General features: G+C 41.0%; 1 protein-coding gene across 2 annotated transcripts in view; it reads left to right on the top strand.

Moving 5' to 3' along the window:
* WFS1 (wolframin ER transmembrane glycoprotein) overlaps window positions 1–15326 on the top strand; it is a 35539-nt gene extending 20213 nt beyond the window's left edge. For both annotated transcript variants that reach the window (XM_064449107.1, XM_064449108.1), the window contains exons 3-8: window positions 1536–1618; window positions 5194–5338; window positions 6149–6319; window positions 6968–7048; window positions 10832–10977; window positions 12628–15326. In XM_064449107.1, the coding sequence (XP_064305177.1) occupies window positions 1536–1618; window positions 5194–5338; window positions 6149–6319; window positions 6968–7048; window positions 10832–10977; window positions 12628–14436 (2435 nt within the window). In that variant the 3' untranslated portion in view covers window positions 14437–15326. The remainder of the gene's footprint in view (window positions 1–1535; window positions 1619–5193; window positions 5339–6148; window positions 6320–6967; window positions 7049–10831; window positions 10978–12627) is intronic.
* The last annotated feature ends 11887 nt before the right edge of the window (window positions 15327–27213 follow it).

The following is a 27213-nucleotide window of genomic DNA, read 5'->3' as shown; positions in this document are numbered from 1 at the left end:
CTTTGGTGAGCTGGTAAAACTGTTATTCTGAATCAGTGGATCTGTTGTCCTTTCTTACACTTACCCAACTTAAAGCATACAAGTCGTATTGATTTTTCTCTTTAAAAGTCTTCCAAACTAATTTATGAGAAATATTCTCATAAATGGTAGTGTTTTCCCGAATAGTGTGTTTGCTTGCCTCGTGTGCAAAATGCCAAACTACACACAGAGCGAAGGTGTATTATCCAATTAATTTTTGTGCAGGGATTAGTGCTGGGTGGTAACCCACAAAGCTAGCACCCCCCACCAAGAAACTATAAAGGCATTTATACAGTTAAATATGTCAATCAACTAATATTCACGTGCCTCAGCTAATTGGTTAATTTCTTTCTTGCTTGGATGTAACAGTACAGCTCACTTTTAATTTACCACACATGCTCATAGATTAAGGGACTCACTAGAGGGCGGGTGGTTCCTGGCCTATGGGCCTGATTTTTAGTATTATAATGAGGGTATTTCCCCTACTGGGCACTTTGTTTTAGTTCTTATCTACATCCCAAATAGTCAAGGAGAACAACTATATACTTTATCACCCTGTTCTCATCGGCTTCTAAGACGGGATGTTTGCTTTGATCAGTGTCCTCAAGGATATAGTCATTAAAAAAGTGCGTCTCTATATCTCAGTTTCAGTCTCTGGCCCTCAAATTCTCTTTTGCCAGGCTCACAGAGTTCGTTGTTATGTCTTTAGTGGACAGTTCAAAAAATTCCATTTTCTTAAGGATATTGGTAGCAGTTCTGGCCTTTGTCAACTTTTCCATTAAACTTATTCTTCATTCATTAAGTGGCACGCAGTATGATGTTATTGACAAACATTGGATGTCAGATAAAACTCTGCGGGTTTTTTCTTTGACTCACTGCTGGAGCAATATGATGCTTTTGAGGAGAAAAACTGTTTTAAGTCTGTATGTGTACAGTAGATAAGAAAGGAGAAAAAAATAGGTCCCAGCATGGAGCTGGATGCAAGATAATGAAGTTTATAAGGTGCAATCATTGTTAGTTTCTGTGTGCTCCAGAGACTGAGGAGCTGAGCTTTCAAATATATTGGACATGTTTTAAAGGCTGGTTCATTTTTCAAAACTCTTGAAAAGGCTTCGCGATTGAATAAAGAGGCTGCCAGGTGAAAGACTGAAGTGCTATCAAGAATAAGAATAGTAATAGTACAAAAGCTGATCCATACCACATATTCCACATGTACTCATATTTATTGTAATGAATATTTTTCTACTGAGAAATTAATCATTTAGAAGTAAAAGAGAAACTGTAAACTCTATGTGTAATCCTGTGGCAGATACCAAATAAGAAGTTATGGTAAATATGCTGAAGTACAACCCTACAACACTGAGATGGGGTGTAAATACTGAAATGAGTTAACTTCTGTTCTTGCAAAGCACTCGTGTTGGATTGTTTAGATGTAATCCTTTAATTCTTTAACTGCACATAGGAATGATTTATAAGATACTGCTTTAAACAATTTTCTTTATCAAATTGTTTTATAGAGGGTGTGAAGGAAGAACCTGAAGTGCTATTTGAGGAACTGCTTGAGAGGGCCAAAGCTGGAGAACCAAAAGCACAAACAGAGGTAATTTTATATGCTCTTTGTCCGGTCATCTTTGCTCTTAATTCCACAAATAGCACTGCCTGCTGTAGAAATATTATCTCTTCTTTAGTTGAACTGTATCTGTTTGATCTTAAACTGTTCAAAGAAAGGTGATGCCAGATGGTTTCTCCACCTTGAGAAATGCTGCTTACTTTGGAGTGTTACTGGCCCCAGGTCCAACTCCTGAGTAAGCCTTTAGGATGCATATGAAAATGGGGAGGATAGGCTGAGAGCACGGAGAAGGTACAGAACTGCTTTCGCCAGTCGCACTCCCCACTCCATTCCAGCTTGTTTGAGGGGCAGGCTGTCCTTGGAGTTTGTAACCTGAGACAGTAACTAATTCCTCACCTTTGAAACAGCCGGTGGCTTTGTGGAGGATGAAGCTTTAGCCTTGAGGAATTGCTGCTGCAACATCCACCTTTTGGCTCTATTCCTCCACAGAAAAAAGAAAGCAAACCTCAAACATTCTTTCTGGATATACCTTCCAGTTGAGTAAGAAATACCTTATGTAATCTAAGCCTATGATGTGTGCATATGTATGTAAGTAATTTTTTTTATCCCTCTCAATTCATTTTGCTCTTACTCCCTTCATTCAGCTCTTTAACTGTGTACACTTTATATTCCCACATGATAAGAGGCTTCTTGTCATAAAGGAATCCAGCATACAGTTTTGCTTCAGTGTGCACTCAGGATGAATTGACTGCCTGAAAAGGATCCTCAAATACAGCAGTAATTTCTTTTTTATGCAATCAAATTTCTTGTGACTTTTGGAGATTAAATTAACTTTTAGTTTTTAAAACACTAAAAAAAAAAGTATATTTCTTCTCTATTGTTGAGTATGTCCCTTTAGAATCACTTAGAAAAATCTATTTTTATTTCCTACCTTTGTAGGAGTACCAGTGAGAAGCTGAAATTGCCCAGTTGTGCTGTGTGCTAATAATTACAAAATCAAACACAAGAAATCACTCAGTTCACTGGCTTGTAGTTATTACTACGAGTTTATTCAAAAATAATCCTGCAATGACTATGGAAATAAATGCACTCTGAGTGGCTGTCAGCCTGTGTTACTGTAGCTTTATGTAGTCTCTTTATGGAGAAATAACTGTACAGCGATTATGTAAATGAGACACCCACAGCTGGAATTTGGTAATGGAGAAAAGGCAGATCTGTGTCTTTAACAGGAGGTTCTCTGCAAGGGGACTGCTTGAGATAACCACTTTGGTTAGCAAAGCTCACAGGTGAAAACAAGCTCTGGAGAAGTACAGGATGAACATCTGTGTTAAGCAATTACCAACTGTGACTTCATTTCACAGTTTTAGCTGTGAAAGAGAGAATGGGAAAGAGGGAATGGGAAAGGAAAGCATGGGAAAGAGAGAATCCCTGACTGTTTAAATGACAAATATGATGTTAACACCTTTTCCCATCAGTTCTTCCTCCTTTGACTGCTGCGGGCCAGAGCTTTGCAGCCATCTTCAGGTGGTTCCATGTAGGAGCTTTGATCTGACAGTGAAAGGTGGTTATTGCACCGGGCTTGTTTGGAGGGAGCTGGTAGACCTTCCAGTAGTATTTCATGGAAAGCCTTGATGTTTGTTATTGACCTTGGATGTGGCTTTTGGTTTTTTTTGCTACCAACACTTTCAACATACACAAAAATGTTTGTAGTTTTATAGTCAAAATAAAGGGAAAATATTTTCTCATTGCTCAGATTTTGGGGGTGGGTTCTGTGGATTTTTTTTGGAGGGGGTAGATAATTAAATCTTCATGCTGAACATAAAAAAAATCCCCCCCCCAAATACCACTAACTCCTCCCTAAAACATCCCCCCCCAAAAAAAACACACCACACCCAAACAACAAAACAAACCAACCACAAACAATACAAAACAAAAACCCACAGACAAGCCAGAAAACAGGTGCTATGCTGCTGTTTTGCTTGTGCAGTAGCCTTGTACAGGATGACCAATTCCACAATCCACTGGTTTATGTTCCAATATAAATTTCAATGTCCAAGAGATCCTTATAAACTTAAGAGCTGCATCTACTACTCTTGAAGCTTTGCTCAAAATCTCAATGGCTATAAACACAAACATGCTCAGGAAACAGCTGTTCTTGTCAGAGGATGTTATTTAACATGGAACTTGTTCAAGCAATTCCTTTCTGAAATAAATAGCTGAAGGTACATCTGCAGTTGGGTGATAAATTACCAGGTAATTGCTGAAACTTTTTTTTCCTGTCTCTTTTCTTGGTCTGCCACTGTATCTGTGCACTGCTTGTTGAACTCCGGCATGAGAGTATAATCATTGTTTAGTTCTGACTTTACTAAATCCTTTTTTTTTTCTTGTTTCTGTATGGTTTTGGATAGCTTCACAGCCTAGGTACTATGGGTTTAATCACTATGATGTCTACCCAGTAATTGTCTATGTAGAAGTTGTTGGAGCACCCACTTAGGTATATGAAACCAGTTGCAAGACTAGAGACCTAACCTTTACTGGAAGGAAAAGATCTTTTTGATTATATCAGTGTGTTTAATCTACATGGGAATAATGTGTCTTTCAAAGGTGTTTCTTTAGTCACCTTTAGTGGTAATACCGAAAGCAAATTTCCAGAGAAACTGGAAAACAGGTTTTTTTAGCAGATAATACTGATGACTTACAGAGCTATACTCTTATGGTATTGCATTAATTACCCTAGAACATAACTGAAATAACAGTGGGGAGAGAGGGAGTGCAGTGAACCAAGCAAAAGCATTTCCCATTTTCTCCAGGCACGCAGATAATATGTCCGGTAGTTTTGGCTACTTTCTGCCATTTAACATTTTGTTGCCTTGTGGTATGATAAGCAGAAGTGTTTCATAGTATTGCATAAATATATTTAGTAGTATATTACCTTACATGTCAATTTTTTAGAAGGAAGGAAAAAAAGGGGGTTTTTTTCTTATCTATAAAACAATAATACAGGCAACGGCTCCATATAGCAGGATTTTTACAGGCTATATCACTGAAATTGCTTGATGCCTAATCAGTATTAGTTTTCTTCCATTCACTAATTAATCATGAGGTTGCTTTGACCTTTAGTGGCTAAACTGCTATGAGTTGGGGGTTTCACTGCCTTCCATGTCAAGGCCCTTTGTCAATAACTTAACTTCATGTGAATTTCTGAATGTCACGGGGCACGAGGTTATTACACTTAATTTTTGTGTTTCTAAAATGAGGCTAGCAGTGTTGTCCAGCCATAGTTATAGGAGGAAAAGAATTCAAGAAAACTTTTAACACCAGGTGCTTTGCCTGATACTGCCAGATGCTTAAAAGCCAATGGTAATGAATTCATTGACCTGGCCAAATGTAGCAATTCCTTCTTGCTTCCAGTTCTGGAAACTGATCTTTCTCTGCAGAAGATTGACTTACAGCTATGTTCCTTAGTGCTAGGAGCAAATGTTTTGACCTTTTGTTGAGAGAGAATTTATCCTGAGTTTCAGGGGGTGGGAGGAAAGACAGGGAGAGAGGGAGAGAGTAGAGTATATTTCAGTAACTGAAGGAATTCTGTTCCCCACTTATTTTAGGTGGGGAAACACTTCTTAAGATTAGCAGAAGAAGAGGATGAAGAACTTAACAATTGTAGTGCAGTTGACTGGTTCATCCTTGCTGCTAAGCAAGGCCGAAGAGAAGCTGTCAAACTGTTGCGTAGGTGCCTGGCAGACAGAAGAGGTATGTGTTCTCAGACTTTTTGCTTGTGCTTCCTACTTTATCTGAAATAATACTATATCCATTTTAACACTGAAAAGATGGGTTAAAATACAATAGGAACGTTCATGGCAAAATTATGTGAGTTGTCGCTGACAACATGTACAAATTAGTAATTTAAAAACCATTAAGTACTGACACTCTCATAAAAGCATTTATATTAATTATTTGCTTGAATTCCTTCATGGAATTCATGCTAGTTCTTCTCCTCCCCACTTTTCATTGAAGCTTCTTTTCTTTGACCGTGAAGGTCATGTATAACCATGACCTACATATCTGCCATTGTTTCATTCTTTTGTCCTTCAACTTCTTTCCTAAATAGTCTTTTTTGCTGTCTTCTCCCACTTCAAGATTCACATCTTCCATCATACTACTTCCCACACTTGGAATGGTCTCCTCTCATCCGCCAACTATCTGAACTCTTATTTAAAGGAGGAAAAAAAAAATCTTTCATTAAATTCTTGCTGCCTTTCTACATCACATGCATATCTGCACCACCTTTTGTCTAAACTGCTGTACTTCAAAAGTTGAAGCAAGACATAAGGATAATGTTTGTCTTGCACAGTCTTTGAAGTACAGTTTACACTTAAGCAATGTGGTTAGATTTTGATAAGCAATGGGCACAGGAGGGAGTTGAGTAATTTACTTAGGTGGTCAAGGTGTGAATGAAACTTGAGAATTTTCAGACTAACCTGAGAAAAGTAAATTTTAGGCAAATGTCATTTCTGCATGGGTGTGGAATAATAGTATCTAATGTATTTTTATTTTCTTGAGGCATCACTTCTGAGAATGAGCAAGAAGTGAAAAAATTATCATCTGAGACTGATTTGGAGAGAGCTGTGAGAAAAGCTGCCTTAGTCATGTATTGGAAATTAAACCCAAAAAAGAAGAAGCAGTTAGCAGTTTCTGAACTACTGGAAAATGTTGGACAAGTTGACAATGAAGGTTTGTTTATGAACTGATGTACGGTATTGGTAAAATATATACTTACAGGCAGGATACAGCTAGAAACTTAAAGGGCCTTGTAAACAATCAGGCATGAGATAAAAGTAAATGTGTGATCTACTTAAGAAAAAGTAACAGTGTTAACAACTCTAACTCTGTCTTAATAACTATGTTCTCTGGACCAATGAAGTTAGTTCATAAAGGCCTGCCAACTCTTACTGTAGGTTGAGATTCAGATAAGCACTCATACAAGCGACCAAATATTAAAAATATCTTCATTTGACACTTTCTGTCCTTAGAAAAGAAATCTTTCATGGCTTTGCTGTGTTTGACTTTTTAAGAGTCATCCTGAGGATGTATCTTACTAGATATTTCAACTTACAAGCCTCGTCTTCAAGATGCGTGGCTCACTCAACCATTACAGCAGTATGTGTTAGCTATGTCACTGCTGTTCCCTTTTCTAATATAGTAATAGGAATATAGAAAGCTATTTAGCCACTTCTTAGCTGTTGATTTGTATATTTGTCTTTTCCTGACTTTGAAGAAATACCATTCTCCAGATATTGCAGCTTAAGGAACATTCCAGTTATTGTTTGACTGCTTTAATTGACTGCTTTGACTTCCCATAAACTTCTGTTATTGAACCAGATGGTGAGAAGCAACCTGGCCCGGTCCCAAAGACGGTACAGAAGCAGAGGAGAATGCTGGAGCGATTAGTGAGCAGTGAATGTGAGTGCATGCTACTGTTTTCAGTCTTTGCCTGTGGTTTTGCTTTCTATTTTGTTTTGCTAAGCAATTTTGTGTTGCCAGAGTAAGAATCTATAGCAGTTTGCATTGCTATAAACTGATAGTGTCAATTTATTAAATGTGCAAGGTAAATAACCGATCTGCATGTGAACTGACAGAAGACCTCACCATTACGGTTAACTTGTCAGTGATTAGCATATTAAGAGGGGTTTGCATGTCATTTGTTATATTCTTGCCCTTTCAGCACTTACAGATACTTAAACCAACATCTCTCAGCAAAAAAATTTTTGCACTTCTAAAAAAAAATTATTGGTTCTAAACTGTAGTAAGCTTTTTGATTACAATAAGGGAATTAATTATACAACCATTTCATGCTGACAGATCCCTCATTCTATTTGCTTTGCATGTTTACCATTCCCGTATAATTGTTTGTCTTTTCATATTTGTTCAAGACTGATATAGAAAAGATGCACAAAGATACACCTTTCATAACTTAGAGGCAGTTTAGTTCATATAGTGGGGAGAATTAAACCACTCAACATAGACAGGGTCAGACTTGTAGACTCAAAACCATGAGTTTTGTGATTTTTGTAAGGTATGGTGGGGGTGGGGGGTTGGACTGGAAATAAAGTTTCCCTTAGACCTGCATACCTGAGAAATGCTGCTATGCTGCAGGAAAGTCAAATTGTTAAATTAAGAAAATGCATTATAAACAATGCAGCATGTGTAGTTTTTCAAGAACATCATCTAACATAAGGGTTGATTTAATCATTGTTGGGAAAATCTCATTTTTTTGAAATGCAGTAGGTCATATGAAATAGTTCATGTGCAATCTAGATCTGTTATTGAAGAGCGCTTTTAAATGTCACGAAGTATATTACTTATTAATACATCTGTAGTTGACAATATGTGTAACAAAAGCATCATGTGGGGATTAGTGAGATAAATCTGGTGGTTTGCAGGTTTAAACTCCCTGTAAGATTAGATTTACATTTCATTAGGTCAGTTTGGCCTTTACCTTCAGGGGTTGTATTCATTACACAAGTGACTTCCAAAAATAACGTTCCTAAGAAGGAGTATTTCAGTTTTATGTTAACTTTCACAGAAGTAAAAGAGAAGGGGGGACATGTCCCTGTGTATACAAGTGAAGGAGCAGGTGACAGGGAGAAATACTGTCTTGGAGACGAAGCTGGTGGTCCTATCAAAGCTTCCATGGGAGTAGATCAGCTGTTCTTGTGACTTGTTTGCCACTTCTGGAAGGCCAGAAATAGTCCTTCAAGGATGGTCCAGTCATCATATTGTAATGCAGGTGTATCTGGGTTCATTGGAGCTATGTTGCATTGGTGCTTCATGGATCGCGGTAGTGTTCTTTTCACCCCTTAGCTGAAGTGGCATGTGCTGATAGAGCGTGTGTGTAAAGCAAGTCATTTTGTTCTGGACTCTTCAGTAATTCGAAGAGTGTCAGAAAAGGAACTGGCAACTTTTTTCTGAAGGCTTAAATGGCAGATAAAATAACAGGAGAGTAAATGAACCTACATGTAAGCGTAGGCAGAAATTGATGTGCATATTTTTCTTCTACGGCGGATGGGGGAGGCAGGGGAATTTGTCATAACCAAATTGAAGAAAAAAATCTATGAATAATAAAGTAGAATCTACAACATATGCTTTTTATATCAATTTAAGAGACACTTAGGTGACAAAATACTAATAACATTTAAAAACGAAAAGTTTTCATCAAACACTTAAAGTAGGAGTTAAGCTGTTACCTCTTCTCTAGAGAGCTTTTATCTTTTAACAAGATAGCTGTTACTCTCCAGCATTTACTTCTCTGATCCACTGAGTTTCTCCATTTATCTGGCCAACAGGAGATTCTTCCTTCAGTTTTAATACACTGACAATACTTGGAAGATAATTTTAAAGCCAGATATGTGATCTGGGGTCTCCTTAATGGAAGCATTAACAGAAGATTAGAGCTGACATTGTCAATGGACAGTTGTTGCATGCCTGAGAGTATACGCGTCATTACATTTGACAGGTCATCCATACATAATAAGTTAATAACTCCTTCCCTCTCAGGATGTCCCATGGTCCTGTAAAATTGCCATTATGGAATTTTTGTGAGGTTCTAACCATGTTTGCTTGCTGATTCCACACCAAAAAGACTATCTTACCACTGTATGTTTTGTCCCAATAGGACAATACATTTAGATGACACATTTGATATTAGGCTTGATCTGAATGTCACCAAAGACAGCTAAGGAGTGTCACTGATTTCTTTGTGCAAGTGATGTCGCCTTACAGCCTGTGAATGGTAAGAATAGTTAGCAAAAATAAATCCTTCCTTGTTTCTTGGGAGGCATGCCAGATGGTATTTTGTGGGACATACAGGTTTATGCAGTGAAGAAAAAAAAATTTAGAAGTAAGTGTAAGCAAAAAGCCACCATCAGTGTTGTGAGATTAAAGCAAAAGATAGATGGTAAGCTGCTGTTTTTCTGTTGAGCTCTTTTAATGCCCCAATTCCTGTAGCAGGTATCTTGACAGAAATATTTGTTCCGTATCTACAGTGTTTTCAGTATTAAATTCTGATATATTCAAATATAACTTCTATAAATGTAGCATTTTTGAAAAATTAAAAAATTAATAGGGTCAAACACACTAATCCTCTGATTTCAAATTTGGTGAAGCAGTTTGCTTTTCTGTCTCTTTTAAATCTTAAACTAGTATTAAGCAGGCCAGCTTTCGTATCTTTGATTCAGCTGACTAGCTAAACTTACTGTGTAGGAGGTGTGTTAGAGATTTTTGTCATTCAAAAGTCTTTCATATCTACAGCAGTGTCATTTGCTTTAGTGTATGGAAAAAAGCTGCTGTTAATTATCCTCCTTTACAAATGACATCAAGCTTGTCTACCATAGAAACTAGCTAATCCATGCTAATGTAAGGAGCTGGCTGGGAAAAGTTTGAAGCAGCGTATAAATCATCTGCTGTCTTGCAGCATCCCCAGAGTTTTCAGAAGTAACCTCTTGCCTCCCTTCTACTCACAGCAGTGGATAAGGATCTTCCAGGGCAGAGAGAGAAATTTTCACTGTGCGCATCTGAACATAGTGTTATTTTGTTGCTGGCTGGCTTTTAGACCACAGTTGATATAGTTTGGGGGAGGCCCTTTGTATAGCCATGTAGCATATTAATTAATCCACTGTAAGTAACCTATATTTAGTCTTGTAGATATTAATAATTGGGCACTTCCCATAATTACGTCTGTAACTTCTGAACTCAGGGAAATGATGGTTAAATGCCAAATCAGAAGTCAGGTTTTCAGTTAATAACATACAGGTAATTCATTAGTTCCTGTACAATTCTTCCTTTTCAGTGTGGCTGCTAGTTAAAGATTTCTCTCAAGAAGTTACCAAAGATATAACAACTTATGATTTCAAACTGTGTGACCTAATCCAGTAGTCTTTTTTCCTTGGAATACATGGAGATAAACTACATTCACTCATTCTGTTCTCCTGCTTACCAGTGTAATAAATTTACCTGCTGCTCTGACAAGATCTAGAGTAGTCATGCATTGCTGGCACAAGCAGCTTATTGTTTTCAGCACAGATCTTGGAACAAGTTGCAAGGTAAGCCTGTGTTCTCGGTAGTTCAGTTTTTGAAGACCAGCATAGATCTTCTTTAATACCAGGAGAGAAAATTAATATTCCAACTTAGTATCACTACAACACTGTACTGATTATATTTACTCAAAGTCTTAATCTTATCTTTTAGCTAAAAAATTCATTGCTTTGGATGACTTTGTTGAAATTACCAAGAAGTATGCAAAGGGAATCATCCCATCTAACCTGATTATGCAGGAAGAGGAAGATGATGAATTGGCAGGGAAGACTCCTGAAGAGTTACCCCTGCGACTGAAGGTAAAAAGGCAAAACTGAACAGGTTATGTTGAAGGGCTCTTAACTTACATGTTTCAGACAAGGCAGAGGTGGCTTGCACTTTACTCTCGAAGCTGATGTTTAGTTTATGTAGATCAGTACAAGAATTGTTGCTGTAATTTCTTTTTGGATTTGACTTCATATATATGTTTACAGTTTCATATATGTGTTATGTGTTTAAGAGAAAGGGATAATGGTTTCCCCTGGAGGAGGGCTACTTACCTTCATTACATCTCAGTGAGGATTTAAACGTCCCTATCACAACTGCCATATTTTTATTGCAGATGTTATATGCTTCATATCTTCCTTATTTAAACAGGAGCAAGCAGGTAGGAAAAATTATCCATAGCCTTGAGCTGTGAAAAGGTTCCATTATGAAAGAATTCAAGAATAGTGGAACTTGCTGTTAGTGGTTTTCTATACTGATTTAAAGTGTATGCATTCAATACTGGTATAAATTTCAAGCAAGGTAGGGGGTTTGTAGCTGCTGACATGAGAGCTTTTGTTGTGATTGTCATTTTGTTGTCCATTTTCATATGGTAGGGGTGAAAAAGAAAAGGTGGCAGGGGATGCAGATCTCCTTCCAATCTTTTGAGTAACAGATATTCTGAAAGAGATGCATTTACAGAGAAGAACAGGGATACCTTCACTAATAAAGAAGCTTATCCCCAAATCATTGTGTGTGTTGCACCATTTCATCACAATGCATAGATCTTTGCTGAAGCATTCTTGGCCTTTCCCTTGAACTAATTAATATAAAAGCATAAGTTCTGGGAAAACACTAAAAGTACCTTTTTATGGGAGAAGGAAGATTATTTACAGCATCTAACGTGCAGATGCAATATTTGATTGTGTTTGAAAAATCCTGTACCTTTTTATTGATCCTATGTGAAGTGAGTGGTTGGTCATAGGGAGAGGATTCGATCCAGCAGTTGCTCTGTTGTCTGGTGACTGTCTTGGAAAATGCCATATAAGATAGGTAGAATTTTAAGATCCTGTACAGTTACTGTTGTGGAGTTAAAAGAATACCTAAACATGTAGTAATTATAGCTAAAGATATTTCTGCTGCTTACGAACCAGATTTTGACAGCTGCATCCCTAGATGTTTGGGAAGAGTTGTTTTAAAGATAAACTACAGCTGTAAAGACTTCCTGTAAGTGCATATGAATCATATGCACTACTTCTGGTAGCGTATATGCCTATGAGAATGTATAGCATAATCCTTGCAGAACAGAGGCAGTTAAGTCTTCTTAACTTTAAAGCTACAGTACTCATGGCTCAAGTAAGGACTTACGGTACTACAAGACTGCAGCCATGTAGTTCATCTTCAGTATGAAGTTAGCAGAGCAGAATATTTGACTAGGAAGCCATTTAATTATATGTGTCAAAGGTAATAAAATACATCTTCCCTGAAATCAAAATCGCCTCTGAGCTTCATCTGACTGAATTAATCAAAATAGAGCTAATAATCTCAAAGTAATCTCATTTTATTGGCAACATTCGTCTGAAATATAAATCTTCTCATGTCAGCTGAGGTTAGTCAAATGACTGCTACTGCTTCAGCTAAGAATATCTGTGATGTAAAGATACAAATCTGCTCATAAATAAAAATGCTTCTTTCTCTCTTTCCAGGTTGTAAAATATCCGCTTCATGCCATTATGGAAATTAAAGAATACCTTATAGATATTGCATCGAAGGCAGGAATGCATTGGCTGTCTACCATTGTTCCAACACACCATATCAATGCTCTCATCTTTTTCTTCATCATCAGTAACCTGACAATTGATTTTTTTGCTTTCATTATTCCATTAATCATATTCTATTTGTCCTTCATTTCTATGGTGATTTGCACACTGAAAGTTTTTCAGGACAGTAAGGCTTGGGAAAACTTCCGCGCTTTGACCGATTTGCTGCTTCGTTTTGAACCAAACCTAGATGTTGAGCAAGCTGAGGTGAACTTCGGATGGAATCACTTAGAGCCATACATTTATTTTTTACTCTCGGTGTTCTTTGTCATTTTTTCCTTCCCTATAGCAAGCAAAGACTGTATACCATGCTCAGAGTTAGCTACTGTCTCAGTTTTCTTCACAGTGACAAGTTATATGAGTTTAAGCACATGTGCAGAACCTTACACACGAAGAGCATTAATGACTGAGATAGCAGCAGGTTGCTTATCCCTATTGCAGGTATTACCTGGGAATTTTGGCTACCTGAAAATCTTAGGTAAAACCTTCTTTATTGTTCCTGTAGGCCATTTCTTTGTGATAAATGTAAGCATCCCATGCCTTCTGTTTTTGTACTTGTTCTATCTTTTCTTTAGAATGGCACAACTACGGAATTTTAAAGGCACCTACTGCTACCTGGTCCCGTATCTGGTCTGCTTTATGTGGTGCGAACTCTCTGTGGTCATTTTGCGGGAGTCCTCTGGCATTGGGCTCGTTCGTGCATCAATTGGTTATTTTCTGTTTCTCTTTGCGCTCCCGGTGCTAGGTGTAGGCATTGCACTGATGTGTCTTATCCATTTCATTAAGTGGTTTGTGTCCCTGGAGCTCATGAAAATTGTAGTCACGCTGGTTTTGTGTACTGTTCCTTTGCTCTTCCGATGGTGGACAAAAGTTAACTTCTCTGTAGTTGAAATGGTTAAATCCCTCACTCGAAGCTCAATTGTGAAACTCATTCTGGTGTGGATTACAGCTGTAGTGTTGTTCTGTTGGTTCTATGTGTATCGGTCAGAGGGAATGAAAGTTTACAACTCTACCTTGACCTGGAATCAGTATGCTTTTCTCTGCGGACCCCGGTCATGGAAGGAGACGAACATGGCACGTACTCAGATTTTATGTAGTCACCTGGAAGGACACAGAGTGACGTGGACTGGGCGGTTCAAATATGTGCGCGTGACAGAAATCGACAATAGTGCAGAATCTGCAATAAATATGCTTCCGCTTTTTATTGGCGACTGGATGAGATGCTTGTATGGTGAAACCTACCCTCTTTGCGACCCCAAAAATGTTACATTGGAGGAGGAAGAATTGTGTCGTCTTAAGTATTTGACAAAGCATAACTGCCACATGAAAATGTTTGATCGGTACAAGTTTGAAATAACCGTGGGCATGCCTTTCAGTAGCAAAAATGGAACCAAGTCTATAGAGGAAGATGATATAACCAAAGATATTGTGCTGAAGGCAAGCAATGAGTTTAAAAAAGTGTTGTTGAACCTGAGGCAAGGAAGTATAATTGAATTCAGCACAATTCTGGAGGGTCGTCTTGGCAGTAAATGGCCTGTCTTTGAACTGAAAGCAATCACTTGCTTGAATTGCATGTCTAAACTCTTACCTGCAGGGAGGCATGTGAAAATAGAGCATGACTGGAGGAGCACAGTGCATAAAGCCATTAAATTTGCTTTTGATTTTTTCTTCTTCCCATTCCTGTCAGCCGCATAATGAGCTCTCATATTGGTTGAGTGGTTTCTTCAGTGTACGCTGCATTTACACTACCAAAGGTTTGGCTTCTTAAAAGGTATTAAAAAAAAAAACAACAACCAAAACCCAAACGTTGCTGTATTAATGCTCAAAATGTATGCTAATGCAGAGCATTGGTTGAGTTTTGTAAGTGTACACACTGTATCCTGACTTTAAACCCCGTGTGACTGAAGTAATATATACTAGTTGAATATTATAAATGAATGCAGAGGATTGCTGCTGACTAATTGCATGGAGATTATTTTGTCCAAAATGGGTATATATTTGCCTGTGGCACGACACTAGATACATTCACTGCTCGATGTTAAAAGCACTTTACTCTTTTTTTTAAATATTCACAACGTGCCCACTTTTATTTTCACAGGTATGCTTTAGAATAGGTAGCTGACAACAGCTTATGTTGCATATATTGCTTGTATGCATTTAGTGTTTTCTAGAAAAAAGTGATCTTATAGTCAGTACCTGGTGGTGATATCTGCGTAAAGAACTCATTGTTTCACTATTTGTCCGGAATACAGTGACTTTAATGTTGTTTGAAGGGGCACACCATTTCACACCCCAGCAGTGTTGTAAAAAGTCAAGCTTCCATTTCTGCAGTAAATATTCCGTACAAGATATGCTATTTGTTCTGACTTGGTTACAATAGCTTCACATATGACACTAAGGTGTAATCCATGCTGGCGTGTGAAGGGCACACACCGGAGGGTAAGGCTGGTGTTGAGATGGTACCAGTAACGGACAAGCCAAAGCAACTGAATAGTACATAAAAGCCTACAGTGGAAACTGAAACAGTATGTTTATTTAATGATTTGTATTGTGCAAATAAACCTAAAATACAAACTTGAATTAAATGTGTACAACATTTGTTCATTATGCCTTGACATTTTGAGCAGCTGTTTATGTTGTGTTGATACAGAGTTCACTGCAAATTACATTTAGAACATTTTAAATGTTCTGGTGCGAGATACTTGCAGTTGTACTTCATGTTATTTCAAGCTAGCAGTAGAGTTGGAGTATGCCAGGTGAAGTCTTTGTATCTGTGAAACCTAGACATGCTCCTTACCCCTACTTTCCTTGTGACTTACTACCTTTTTTAAACCACTGGGTGACTGTATTTCACAGAAACATCACGCCATTTCCCTGACTACTCTTACACTGATGGTGCAGTAGGTCCTATTTGCCTTTGCGTGTCAGTCATCCCTGGGGCATTGGGGCAGGGAGGGTTGTTATCAGTGAAACCCCTTCAGAGAAGGGGAAACTCTGGGGAGAATGAGGCATTTGGCTGCACTCCAACTATGAACACCCTCTTGAACGTTACCCGGACTGCAGTTGGGAAGAAGCCAAGGCACCTACAGGTGTGCTGCCCGGTTCCCAGGCAGTGAGCCAAGCCTGATGTTGCAGAGCAGAAGCCTCCATCATCCCAAGCCATGTAGTCAGGTTTGAGCCCGCCAGCAAATCTATGAAGTAGAATCATGAGTTCTGGGTGCTTCTAGTTTTGAAAACTCAACCATCTCTGTTTCTTCACTGAAAGAGTGGTCAGGCACTGGAACAGGCTGCCCAGAGAGGTGGTGGAGTCACCATCCCTGGGGGTGTTAAAAAAAAAATGTGTAGATGTGGCACTTCAGGGCCTGGTTTAGGAGGCCTGGGGGTGTTGGGCTGACAGTTGGACTTGATGATCTTAGAGGTCTTTTCCAACTTTAATGATTCTATGATTCTACCTGGGGAAAAGAAATTATGTAAGGTGGCAGGTAAATGCAAATTTTGACATAGTTTTACTTACCTGGTCCCATTTTGACTGGAAATAAACCAAACTTAGCCCTTTCTCCTCTTTTTGCTAGAACATCCATAGGCTCTTTTGAAATATCTAAACATTCTAACTGGCTCTGAAGTTTAAGCACAAAAGATGCAGGGTTTTTTTACTTTTGTTTTTCCTTATACACACATAATTGGGAAACTTCTATTCATATGTTTGTCAGGAGAAAAAAGGCAACAGTCTTGGTATTCAGAACTAATGTTAAAAAAAATCCTCTGTTTTTAGCTTTGAAAGGATGTCAATTTACTGACTTGCTGTGGTGCATTTTGAAGAAGTTATTACATATCCTGAAAAGGAAAAATTGGCTGAAGTCAGATGTGAGAAGTGTTACAAGAAGAGGGAGAGTATTTTATTGAGTTCTTTGGAAAGAGTTGCTTTGTAAGATGAGACAAAAGGGTTAATCCAGGTACCTCAGTTCCCATCTGTAACTTAGCATTGGTATGAGGCTTAACTCCAACAACTCTTGAGGCTTCTAGTTCAGCCTTTTCTGAGGAAATTATTAGGGGTTATTGGCATGTAACATGGTTATTACACTTGCAAACTTAGAATTATTAGTTAAAACTCTAGTTCCTCGAAGAGGGTGAGCTCCTTCAAGGATATTGATACCAATATTGGTCAGATTCCAAGTTGGACAATTCCTGTTTATGTGCTCACGTGAAAAACAACCCCTGACTTAGCTAGATGCTGGGAAAAATAATGCACGTGCTCTGTAGTGAAAGGTTGTTGGGAACAGCTGAATGTGTCAGATGATTCTTTCCAACAGAGATGGAAAGTTTTGAACGCTAGCACATGGGAGGTCATCCGAAGAGGAAAGAGGAGGTAAATTTGAATTCAAGAGCTTTAAATACTATCCTTTAATGTCCCGTTCTCAAGCGTTCCTCCTTGATGCTTTTAGATTTTTATGGAAAAAGAGGATACAGTAACATGATGGGTAGGTGCTCCATTTTCATTTCAGTCTAGTGTTCAGTGTTCTGAAACCTTTAGCAAGTAAATCTTTTCTTTCCAAATCTTATCTTAGCTGACAAGCACAAGATCACTAATACTTAATAAGCAATTGCAATTCCAGGCACAGTGTTTTTGCAATGGGTGTTTCTATCTACTTCACATCTTGCAGGCAAACATAACAACTTTGTTCCACTTGCGCGCTACAGCTCTACATTCCAAACCAGTCCATCTTCTAGATCGGAAAGGAGAGAGACGGAATGTGGCAGCTGCTGCTAATTATTCCATTAATCCTACATTTATTATTTCTTACGCAGTTTTGAAGACAGGATGAATTATAAACAGTTCCAAAGATAGGTACCCTTTCTCTGGGCTGATAATTCAATCTTTTGAATTAGTATTAATTAACTGAAGAGGAGGAGGAGGATATTACATGGCTATTGACATATCTAAATTAGGTTCAGCTGTTCTGTAAACTCAGCTTTAGCATTTAGAGTATAGAGAACTTAGAGTAAATATTCATTATTTGAATTTCATTCTCAAAGTAACATAAAAAAGTACTGTTTGTTCTCCAAACGTGTACATTCTCCTATAAGCACAGAAAAACAACAAAACACATAGAAATTCTGAGTAATTTAAGTGCCCACTCGGTAATGACTAACAGGTTCTTGCTGTAGGCAAGAATGCAAGGAGTTTATACTTCGCATTTTGCCCAGTTTTTCCAGAGGAGGAAATCAGTTAGATCTCTAGAAAGAACATGTGGGTTTAGTTCCTAGAACTAGCTGGTCTTCTCTTAAGTGCCATAAAATACCTGTTATTAATCGTAAATTTGCTTGCGGTTTTTTTTTTTTTGTAATGCAGGGTAATTAGAACGTTACTGCTGGGGTAGGGTGGTGCTTTCTTGTGTCCCACACAGCTGTTCATAACTTGAGCCTTTGACATAAAGCACTATGTAGAAAAACAATAGCCAGAGCACACCCATATCTGTCTGCCTTTTGTCTTCTCTGTTTCCACTGAAAAGGGCAAAATAAGTTTCAAGATTGTGAATCCTTGCTTAATACTTCTGAGAGTCATTGCAGCCTGTCAGGGTAAGGGTCGTGTTCAGCAACAAATGGAGGAGGTTAAAAGAGGCTGTGCTCTGACCTCAGCTTCATGGTTGCAATTGTTTGAACAGCAGATAGTTACAAAGGAAAACCAGCTGCTTAATCGTTAAGTTAGGAGAATATTAATCTGTGCAGCAAAAATTAGGTGGAACTCACCAGCTTATTAAGAGAGATATCTGCTTTAACAACTTCCTACATGGACACAAATGTTACTTAAATGCAAATAGGATGTCCAGAAACCAAACAACAAAATCACATTACTGTTTGTATGCATTAATTAAGATGGTTCATTTGTTTTCATATTATTACTTAAAAGATTTAATTAGCTTTTATTCTGGGGAAAAAAAAACAAAACAACAAAACAAAACCAAAACATTCACATCCTGCAACATCTTCTTATAAATTATAGCCTGATTTGGAAAAGATGAGATTACTTTCCTATTAAGGAAGGATGTTCAGCACTGAGAAAACTTGTGTTTTCATCACCTCTAATAAACTTAAACTTCAGGTTTTGAAGCAGAACAGGAACGTGGAAACACTGCTTGCAACCTTCCTTTGCTAAATACTTTACATGAGTGTAGAGGAAATATAAGGATAGATATCTTCCTACCAACAGCTACAGGAAGAAGCTTCTATAAGGCTGCAGCTTCACAATACTCATTTCAGCATTTTCATCTGACAAATGATTTTTTTTAAGTTTGTGCAATAAGCGGTGTCTTACTGCACAATCTGATTTGAATATTGAGTTACTTGGGGTGTTCCCTCAGAGGGACTGTCACTGATGATGATGAAGCCGAGGATCTTTGCAATCCTACTGAAAAAGTCTGTGTGTGTGTAATCACACTTCCCAAAATATGACAGAAACAAAAGAGCAGGAGGTTATTGATAATCAGGTTTTTAGCCAAGAAGTGGTTGCGTGCCCAGCAAGTAGGGAGGGCAGTATCTGTGTATGGTATATACAGTGAGGGCATACATTGTTTTTGCACCAGAGCCACCTGACACTTCAGTTTGCCCACACCCATGTAAGTGTGCCCCCGAGCTTCCCTGTACAAAGCAGCGTACCCCGGGGACCAGACATTAGCTGTCCCAACCTCTGCCAGCTGGTAGATGCTTCCAGCCCTAACTCCCCTCTCCCTGTTTCCCAGCTGACCTGTGTCTTGGGATGGGAATTCCTCTTTAACTGTCTCACTTTGCAACAAGAATAAAGCAGTGAAATTCTGGGGTCTTCCAGGGCCTTCACACTGCTCCTCCTGAAGAACCAAGTGGGTTTTCCCACAGTTGCCTCCAGACAGTAGGCCCCTATCTTTAAACACACAGAAGTGATCAGGTATGCTCCCAGGGCCGTGAGAATACTGGTGATTCAAGTGTGACTTGGCAGCCCAGGCATTCACAGCCTGACCTAGTGTCAGGGGCGCAGTCCTGGAGGCTGGCGGCACTGCCTGCTTGAAGGTGGCTCGCCTGACTTCACGTCAGTCACAGCAGAAACAATGCCCTCGTGGCGGATCCAGCTGGATCATCTGCCCCGACACATTCACAGGCTGCTGCATCCTCCTCCCGTCTGCAGCTCCCCATTGCAAAGAGAAAGGAGAGGGCTTTACCCAAAGGTTTGTGACGCTCCAGTGTGAGGGGGGATGGATTTACCAAGGGAGGCTGCGTTCAATTAGTTCTGAGCTGTCCCGCTTGCCACCAGTAATAAAAATTGGGCCAGGTCACATGCAGAAATGCCTAGTCCAGTGCCATGTGGTGCTGATGTCTCTTATCCTTGGTCCAGCCCTGGTAGGAGCTCTCTGCTGGGAGACGGTACATTTTTTATTGATGGCCCTGTGTGGGTGGGATGGCTGCTGGGAAGGTCGAGCCTCAGCAATGAAACGGCACCATGTAGAGCCACGGTGAGGTGCCAGCAGCTTCTGGCCAGGACAGCAAAACACTTTAATGGTACAGGGTAGTTCAGGGGGATCCCTGACTCCCAGAAAAGGTGCCGGGCTGTATTGCACCACCTGGAGGATTTGATCCTGGCCAGGAGCCCTGTTGCTCCTTTGTCCAGGAGAGGGGTGTCAGCACGGGCCATTCCTGCTCCCAGGTGGTGCAGGGGTCTTGCTCCTGGCAAAGTTTTTCTGTTGCAACTTTTGTTCTCATCACACCATATTTATTAAGGTGCCAGTACCTTCCTGTTTGTCTCTAGATAATGTGCATCAGGGTTTTTTTCAGGGGCCACTTGGAGAGGAAACTCTCAGATGGCTTGCCTTTCCCCAGCACAGCCTGTCCTCCACTGACTGTATAGACAGAGTCTTAGTTTAGGGTGTTCTGCAGTTCCTGAAATTAGTCAGTGAGATTGCTCCTCTTGGTACTTGCCTTTATTCCTTGAGCGATATGAATGATGTGGATTTGTGAAACAGAAGCATCACACCTCCAAAGCCATTTTAGTCCATGCACAACACAAATTTGGGAGCTAGAAGGAGTGTGGCTGAAAAACAAACAAATAAATAAATGAACATTTGGCAAGAGGAAAAATATAATATAAAAGCAGAGAGAGTGGTGGGGTGGGTTGCTCTGGAAGCTCCTATCTAACATGGTGACATGTGACACTAATGTCATGTGATGTTTTATTGCCAGCTTTTCATTGCATCCTGTGCTCATGAGGTCAGACTGCAAAGTGCGCTTGACTTGATCAGGAAGGAAATCTAAATTGTTACACTCTACGAGAGTAATGTGAAGTAGACTTGCACATGGTCAGAATGCCATCGTCTTAAAATCTAGTGTCCTGTGCCTTAATGTAAGCGGGAAGTGGAGTTTTTTAACCTTTGTGATGATAGAATTCACCTATTTCTAGAAGTTATGGTTCAGCACTAGACTGCACATCTGTTGCTGTTCCATGGATAAATATAAAGCAGCCTCTACCGCTAGACTGGTGCCATCTCAGACAGCGTGGGGGCCTCAGCACCCAAGGCAGGGAGAAAAGCTGTTGTGTAAGGACAGGCACTGTGCCCCGTGTGAGGGCTTGGATCACGCTGTGAGCTCTTGCTGTGCAGCATACGGAGGCCTGGGAATGCACCCTCTTTTCTACCACAAACCACTTCCCCTCCATCCTCCACAGCTCTGGCCGAGGCTCAGGGCAGCCGCTCCGCAGCTCTCGCACAGCTGCTGCATTTCCAGGTGCGTGCCTGTGGTGTTGCCAATGCATCGGTTTTTATTCCCACCCTTACGCCTGGTGATATTCCTCTTAACCCTTGTCCCGAACCTTATAATTACACAGTAGTGTACATTTTAGGAAAACAAATCGGTTCTAAGAGGAAGTGCACTTTATGGGCTAAAAACCTAAGCTTGAGTTAAAATCTCTTCATTTTATAACCAAGTTTGTAGCTTCATTTTTGCTGGCATTTCATTAGCTATGAGGGTGGATTAGTCAGTGTCAGGGCCAGCTGCATTGGCTTTGTGGCGACGTCGGTGACGGATGTACAAAGGTAAGTAACAATTCACGTTTCCGGTCTTGATTATCGGCCGGCGTCTGCAGTTTGATGCAGGAGGCCAAAAGCACCGCGGTACGAGTCATCACCCAGCTGCTGCTGGGCTGTACTGCGGCAACGTACGTTCTTTAAAAAGCCGGAGGATACCGTCCTGGGGGGCCTGGCTGACGCTGGGCTCGCTTAGGGGCGCTGCCTAGCAATCAGGGGTGGCGGATTACGCGCCAGAGGGGGAGCACGCTCGCAGCGGGAGCCTCGGCGCGCGGGCGCGCGCGGCCGCCCCGCGAGGCGCCCCGCGAGGCGCCACCGGGCGGCGCTGCAGGCTCACGCGGCGCTGCCCGCCCGCCCCCGCCCCCGCCGCCGGCGAACAAAGGGCTGGGCTCGCGGCTTTGCTCCGCTTCGGAGGGGGAGCGCCGTTAGGAGGAATCTGTTATGAAGAACGGGTAACCGTTTGTAGACCCAATTCCCTCCCCCAGTTACAAACAAGGTTACAAAAATGACTAGCAAAGCCACCGGTGCAGAGTATCTGCGGTCCAAGAGCCTGAAAATGGAAAAAGAAATGTCTTTTTCCTTGTAATAAAATCCCGTGTAACACCAAGCCAGCGGTACACGACAAAGTTGTGAAATGCGCAGGCTGGCCGCTGTGCAGTTTAGCATCTTTCTGAGAAGGTTCCTGCCTCTTTCAGCATAAAGCGGCCGGCGTTGGTCTGCGCTCGTCGCTTCTCTTGTGAGTGGCGACAACGTGCAGTCCTGATGTCCCTTCTGGTGGAAACGCCTTTCTTCGGTCTCTTCATGTGTTAGATGAAAAAAAATAAAATATCAGGGCTTGTCATAGCTTAAACCTGCCTATGAACTGTCTGTTACCTGAACAGTAAGAAAGCGAGAAAAATCTGTGGCAGAGTTTAATTAAAACTTAGGGAGAAGACATGCTGCTTTAAGGGAAATTCCAGCTGCAACTCTTGCTGGACATCTCCGTGCACTATAATTTAACGCATAGGTTTGGAGAAAGCAGAAAGGCTGCCTCAAGGGCATGCACCAGGTGAAGGCCGATCGCAGAAACCATGAAAGACTGAATTTCATCCTTTACAAATCAAATAGAGAGATGACAGCAGGTTGTTAGAAAGTTTTTGTTCTATTTTTGAGGATGGCAAGATTTTTCTGTAATAATAGGATGTTTGGCACCAGAAAGGGCCTTGCAAATGTTGCTGTTAACCATGGAAGATGGCAGTGCTTCACAGCAGGAGCTGTGTCACGCTAAATTAGAAAGGACTTGAACCAAGCCCACAGGCCCCCTAATATCTCAGAGATCAGTGTGTGTTGATCTCAGTGTGGTCTGTCTTTATCTGAAATAATTTCTTCACTTGAAAGAGTGAGGCATTTCAACAAAGCATCTCTTCTGTAGTTCCCTCTCCTGTTCCTCCCTCCCTATTCAGCGCTGGTGACAGCAGAGATGTTTCCACGACAACAAGCCATGCTGTTGCCTCAGGTGACAAACTATAACTTCAATAAATAATCACTGAAAATAGCTTCAAACAATTAATTAGGTAATGGAAATGTTATTTTAGTAGGGCTTAGATGCTTTGGAAGTAGTCTACCGAGCAAATTCTCATCAAGAATCAAAGCTGAAGCTACCATCTGCAGGTCAGGATGGATACCACTGTCTAATACTCTAAGACCCCCCAATTTAAAAAAAAAACCTTCAAGTTCAAAACATATTCAGTCAAAAGCATGTGATGCAAAGCAAGTTTATTTTCTTTTGGTGCTAATTTTTGTTCAAAGCACATCCTGGCAGGAAATGCGTTCAGGGAGCTTACCAACTTGATCACCGAGCACGGCCCATGGCTAGCGCGCTGTTGGTGCAGCGCGCCCCTGCACCAGCGTGGGAGGCAGATGATGAGCCCAGCAAATGGTTTTGCAATAAATGGATTTTTCAGTCTTCTCTTTACAGAAGATGTTTTCCCAGTGTTATAGATGGGTGATTCATAAATCTCTCCTAATGCTGCTCCTAGTAACAGTTCAATTGATCTTTACGTGTTGTTTAAAAAGTGAATCTCCATGGGAGTGTTTCAGTCCCGTATCCTGAACGTTCTCTAGCCCAGGGCAGCTCTGCTGTCTTGCAGCTTAGAGGTGACATAAGCTTGAAGCACAGATGGATACACTGAGCGTGCTTTACACCACAGGTCTCATATAGCACGAGTGCTATTTGGGACCAGTAGGTGTCCTGGCAGAAATCTTTAATTTTGCTTTAATTATTATATTAAGTGTCTCCAAAATAGTGCATCTATGAGGCAAGAGGAAAAACGGCAACGGCTGCTACCTTTCTCCACCCTGTTAAGTCGCTGGGTTACACAAATACCCGCCTTTGCAATGCCAGACGTGCTCCTACTGGCTCCAGAGGTTGATTATGGTTGTGGGTTAAGACCTATCTTTCTGTGCAAAAAATTTTCAGTCCGTGGGTGAGGGGCTCTGCACCGCTCCTACTGAGGGGCTTTCTCAAGCAGCTCCCTTCTGGGGGATTGTGGCCTTCCTTTTCAAAAACTAGCTGCCCCTTTGCAGTACGCTGGGGTTCATCCCGCTGTTGCAGTGCGTCACCACACGACATGGATGAAGTAGTTGAGAATAATGTAAAGTACAATATAGCGTGCACTAGATGCTGGTGAGGCTTCTTTTACAGAAAGTTTCTGAGGCAGAAAATGGTGATTTATCTGAAATAAGTTTTGCAGAAGCCCGGTTGTTTTTGTTATAACTTTGTCAGGTCAAGTGTGAAATTCAGGTTTGCTCCAGGCATGGTAAGAAGAAACTCTCACAAGGGCTTGTTGTTTGGGATGATCACGTAATGCAGAGAGGCCTGTCATCTGGCCCAAATCTGTGGAAGAGGAGAACTGAGGGGAAGGTGTATCTGAAGGCTGATAATTAAGGTATTAGCCTGGAAGGTGAAAGATTGCATGTCTAAGTTGTACAAGTCAGGGATTAGATGCTGCATCACAGCATCTCATGTAGGGCAATCACAGCCCTGTGCCTACTTCACTCCGAGTTTTCACTGTGGGACTTTTTAATTTCCCCTTGGAACTCTTGAAGATCTTGCTTTGACTCCTGTGGGGATGAGACCAATATACAAAACCTCAGGGTTTCTCTGCAAAAAGATGCCTTTTCTCCACTTCACTTCCTGCAAGAGAGCAAACAATGTAGGTATGGGCCGTAACAGCACCCGGCTCATGTACGTTGGGAAGGGAAAAGATTCACATGGGGTCACTTCGGCAGGTGGATGTGTGTAAGGCAGGCATGAATCGCTGGAAGGGCTTTGTGTCTTGTACATGACAGTTGCCTCTTTGTGTTGGATTTTTTAATTGAAGGTTTAAATGGTTAAACTGCTTTCTTAATGCATTGGTCGTTGCTAAGCTACAATCTCTCCGATTCTGTAAATCTCCCACTTGAAATATAGTATATTGGCAAATGGGGCTTTCCTCTCTGACAGCTCGGGAGACAGGAAGATTACAGGGCACTTGCCATTATGCCAATGTGAAACTGCTTCTGCAGCCTGCAGAGGTTGCTGTGGTTGGTCCGGTGGAGGGAGTCAGTGGGATTTTAGTGGTTTCTGGCCACTGGATGTGGCCCAAGGAGGAGGCTAAAGGGAGAACGTGGGGAGTCACAGGATGCAGTGGAAAGAAAGGCAACGCAGGGAGAACAGGCAGGCAGCACGGGGACAGAGCACGGGGATGAGGCTGGGGATGGACCATGCAGAGGGACCAAGGGAAATCTTTCTGCCCCCACTTTAGATAGCTTCAGGCTGCGGTTGTCCTTCGCAAGCGAGAACTGCCTCCTCTGCTCTTTTATAATGAAGGGTGGATCACAGGAGAGCCTGGGTTTGGGACTGGTTTGACAGGACAGACTTTCCTCAGGGATAAACTGTGCAAGGAGAGATTTCTGGCAGCTCCACGAAGGGATTAGGAGATATCAGATTTTAAAATAGCACTGGATTCCTGGTCGTTCATTAGCAACATTACAATAGCAGCTCAAAATAGCCAAACTTTTTAAAAAGAAGCCTAACTGAGTCCTACTTGTTCACCAAATATGTGGAGGAGGGCAGTATAAAATAGTGCAGCTTATCTCTTATTTCATACTAAAGTAAGTCTTTAGCTGCTAAGGTTGCAGAGAATATTTTTTAACATGCTGACAGAGTGCAATTGATGCCGCAACATCTATCTGGGTTCGCCGATCAATAGCTGTGAGAAACGGAGAGTGCCACTGTTCATCTCGGAGAGGTGTTAGAGATGTCAGAGGATGATAATTGAATTGGCAACTTTCTCCTCCCCACCTCTTCCACCAGACAATCTGAAATGTGCATACATTTACTGTGAGCATCGTCTCCTGTATGGCAAACAGATTGCAATGCCAATAGCTCTCCTATCTGAGGCAAACCTCTGCTTCCTTCTGCAGCTTCCCACCAAAGTGAGAAGGAGCCTGGTCCAGGGCACCTAGTAGAGCTGGTGGCGGTGTTCAAGCCTTGCCAAGGAACAAATGAAAGCAAGAGCCTGCCGGGGCTGGAACATTGGCACCAGTTATGGACAGTGGGCTCTCGCTCTGGTGCCCTACTTGGGCAGCAGTTATTTTATAGGAATTTTATGGAAGAATACCAGCCTCTTTGCACCCCAGTCTGACACCCTAATTCCAGTTTCAAGTACTTATTATTTATCATTTACAGTGAATTTTTCCCCAGGGTTGTTCCTCCTATTGGAGAAATGATGATGAAGCCAGAGAAGGTGGTGATGGGGTTTCTGGTGTTCTCTGAGCTAAGTACTCCTCTTGCTGGAGCACTGACAGTTTATTACCAGTTGAAGCATTTGGGCCTGTATTTAAAGTTAATCTGCTTGGGAATCTGTTGTGATATCATGGATCAGGGTGCTGCACGAGACATGCACATGCCACTAGTATGACTAGTGCTAGTCTTAAAACCAGCAGCTGTCCAGAAGACCACCCTGCATCCTTCAGTAGCATCACTATTGTAGGTTTTATTCTTTTTAGCAGCCATGTCATAAAAATAATATATAGTGCCACCATGATAATTAAAATAATTGTTTGATGGAATTGTTGGTTTAAGGCTCTTGTCCTACTCATTGACTGTCTTGTCTTGGCAAATGGCAAGACAAGTAATTACCCGTACCCTGCCTGGCTGATCTGTATTCATGGGAGCTTTTATAGCTGAGGGAACTGAGGGGTTTGCTCAGTTGGGTGCATCACATGAAACGCTTTGCATCACAGGCCAGATTTGGGCTCTCGAAGTGCCTCAAGAGTTGTGCTCACTTTCACGTGAATAGAAGGTTGATCCTCGTCCAACTTCAGAGAGAAGGGGAAAAAAAAAAAGTCACTTCTAAGAAAAGCTTTCTCACAGTGCACCCTGAAAGCAAACCTTTCCAGCACG

Source organism: Phalacrocorax carbo, chromosome 4 (genome assembly GCF_963921805.1).
Source record: "Phalacrocorax carbo chromosome 4, bPhaCar2.1, whole genome shotgun sequence".
Taxonomy (NCBI): domain Eukaryota; kingdom Metazoa; phylum Chordata; class Aves; order Suliformes; family Phalacrocoracidae; genus Phalacrocorax; species Phalacrocorax carbo.
This window is presented reverse-complemented; position numbering and strand designations above follow the sequence as displayed.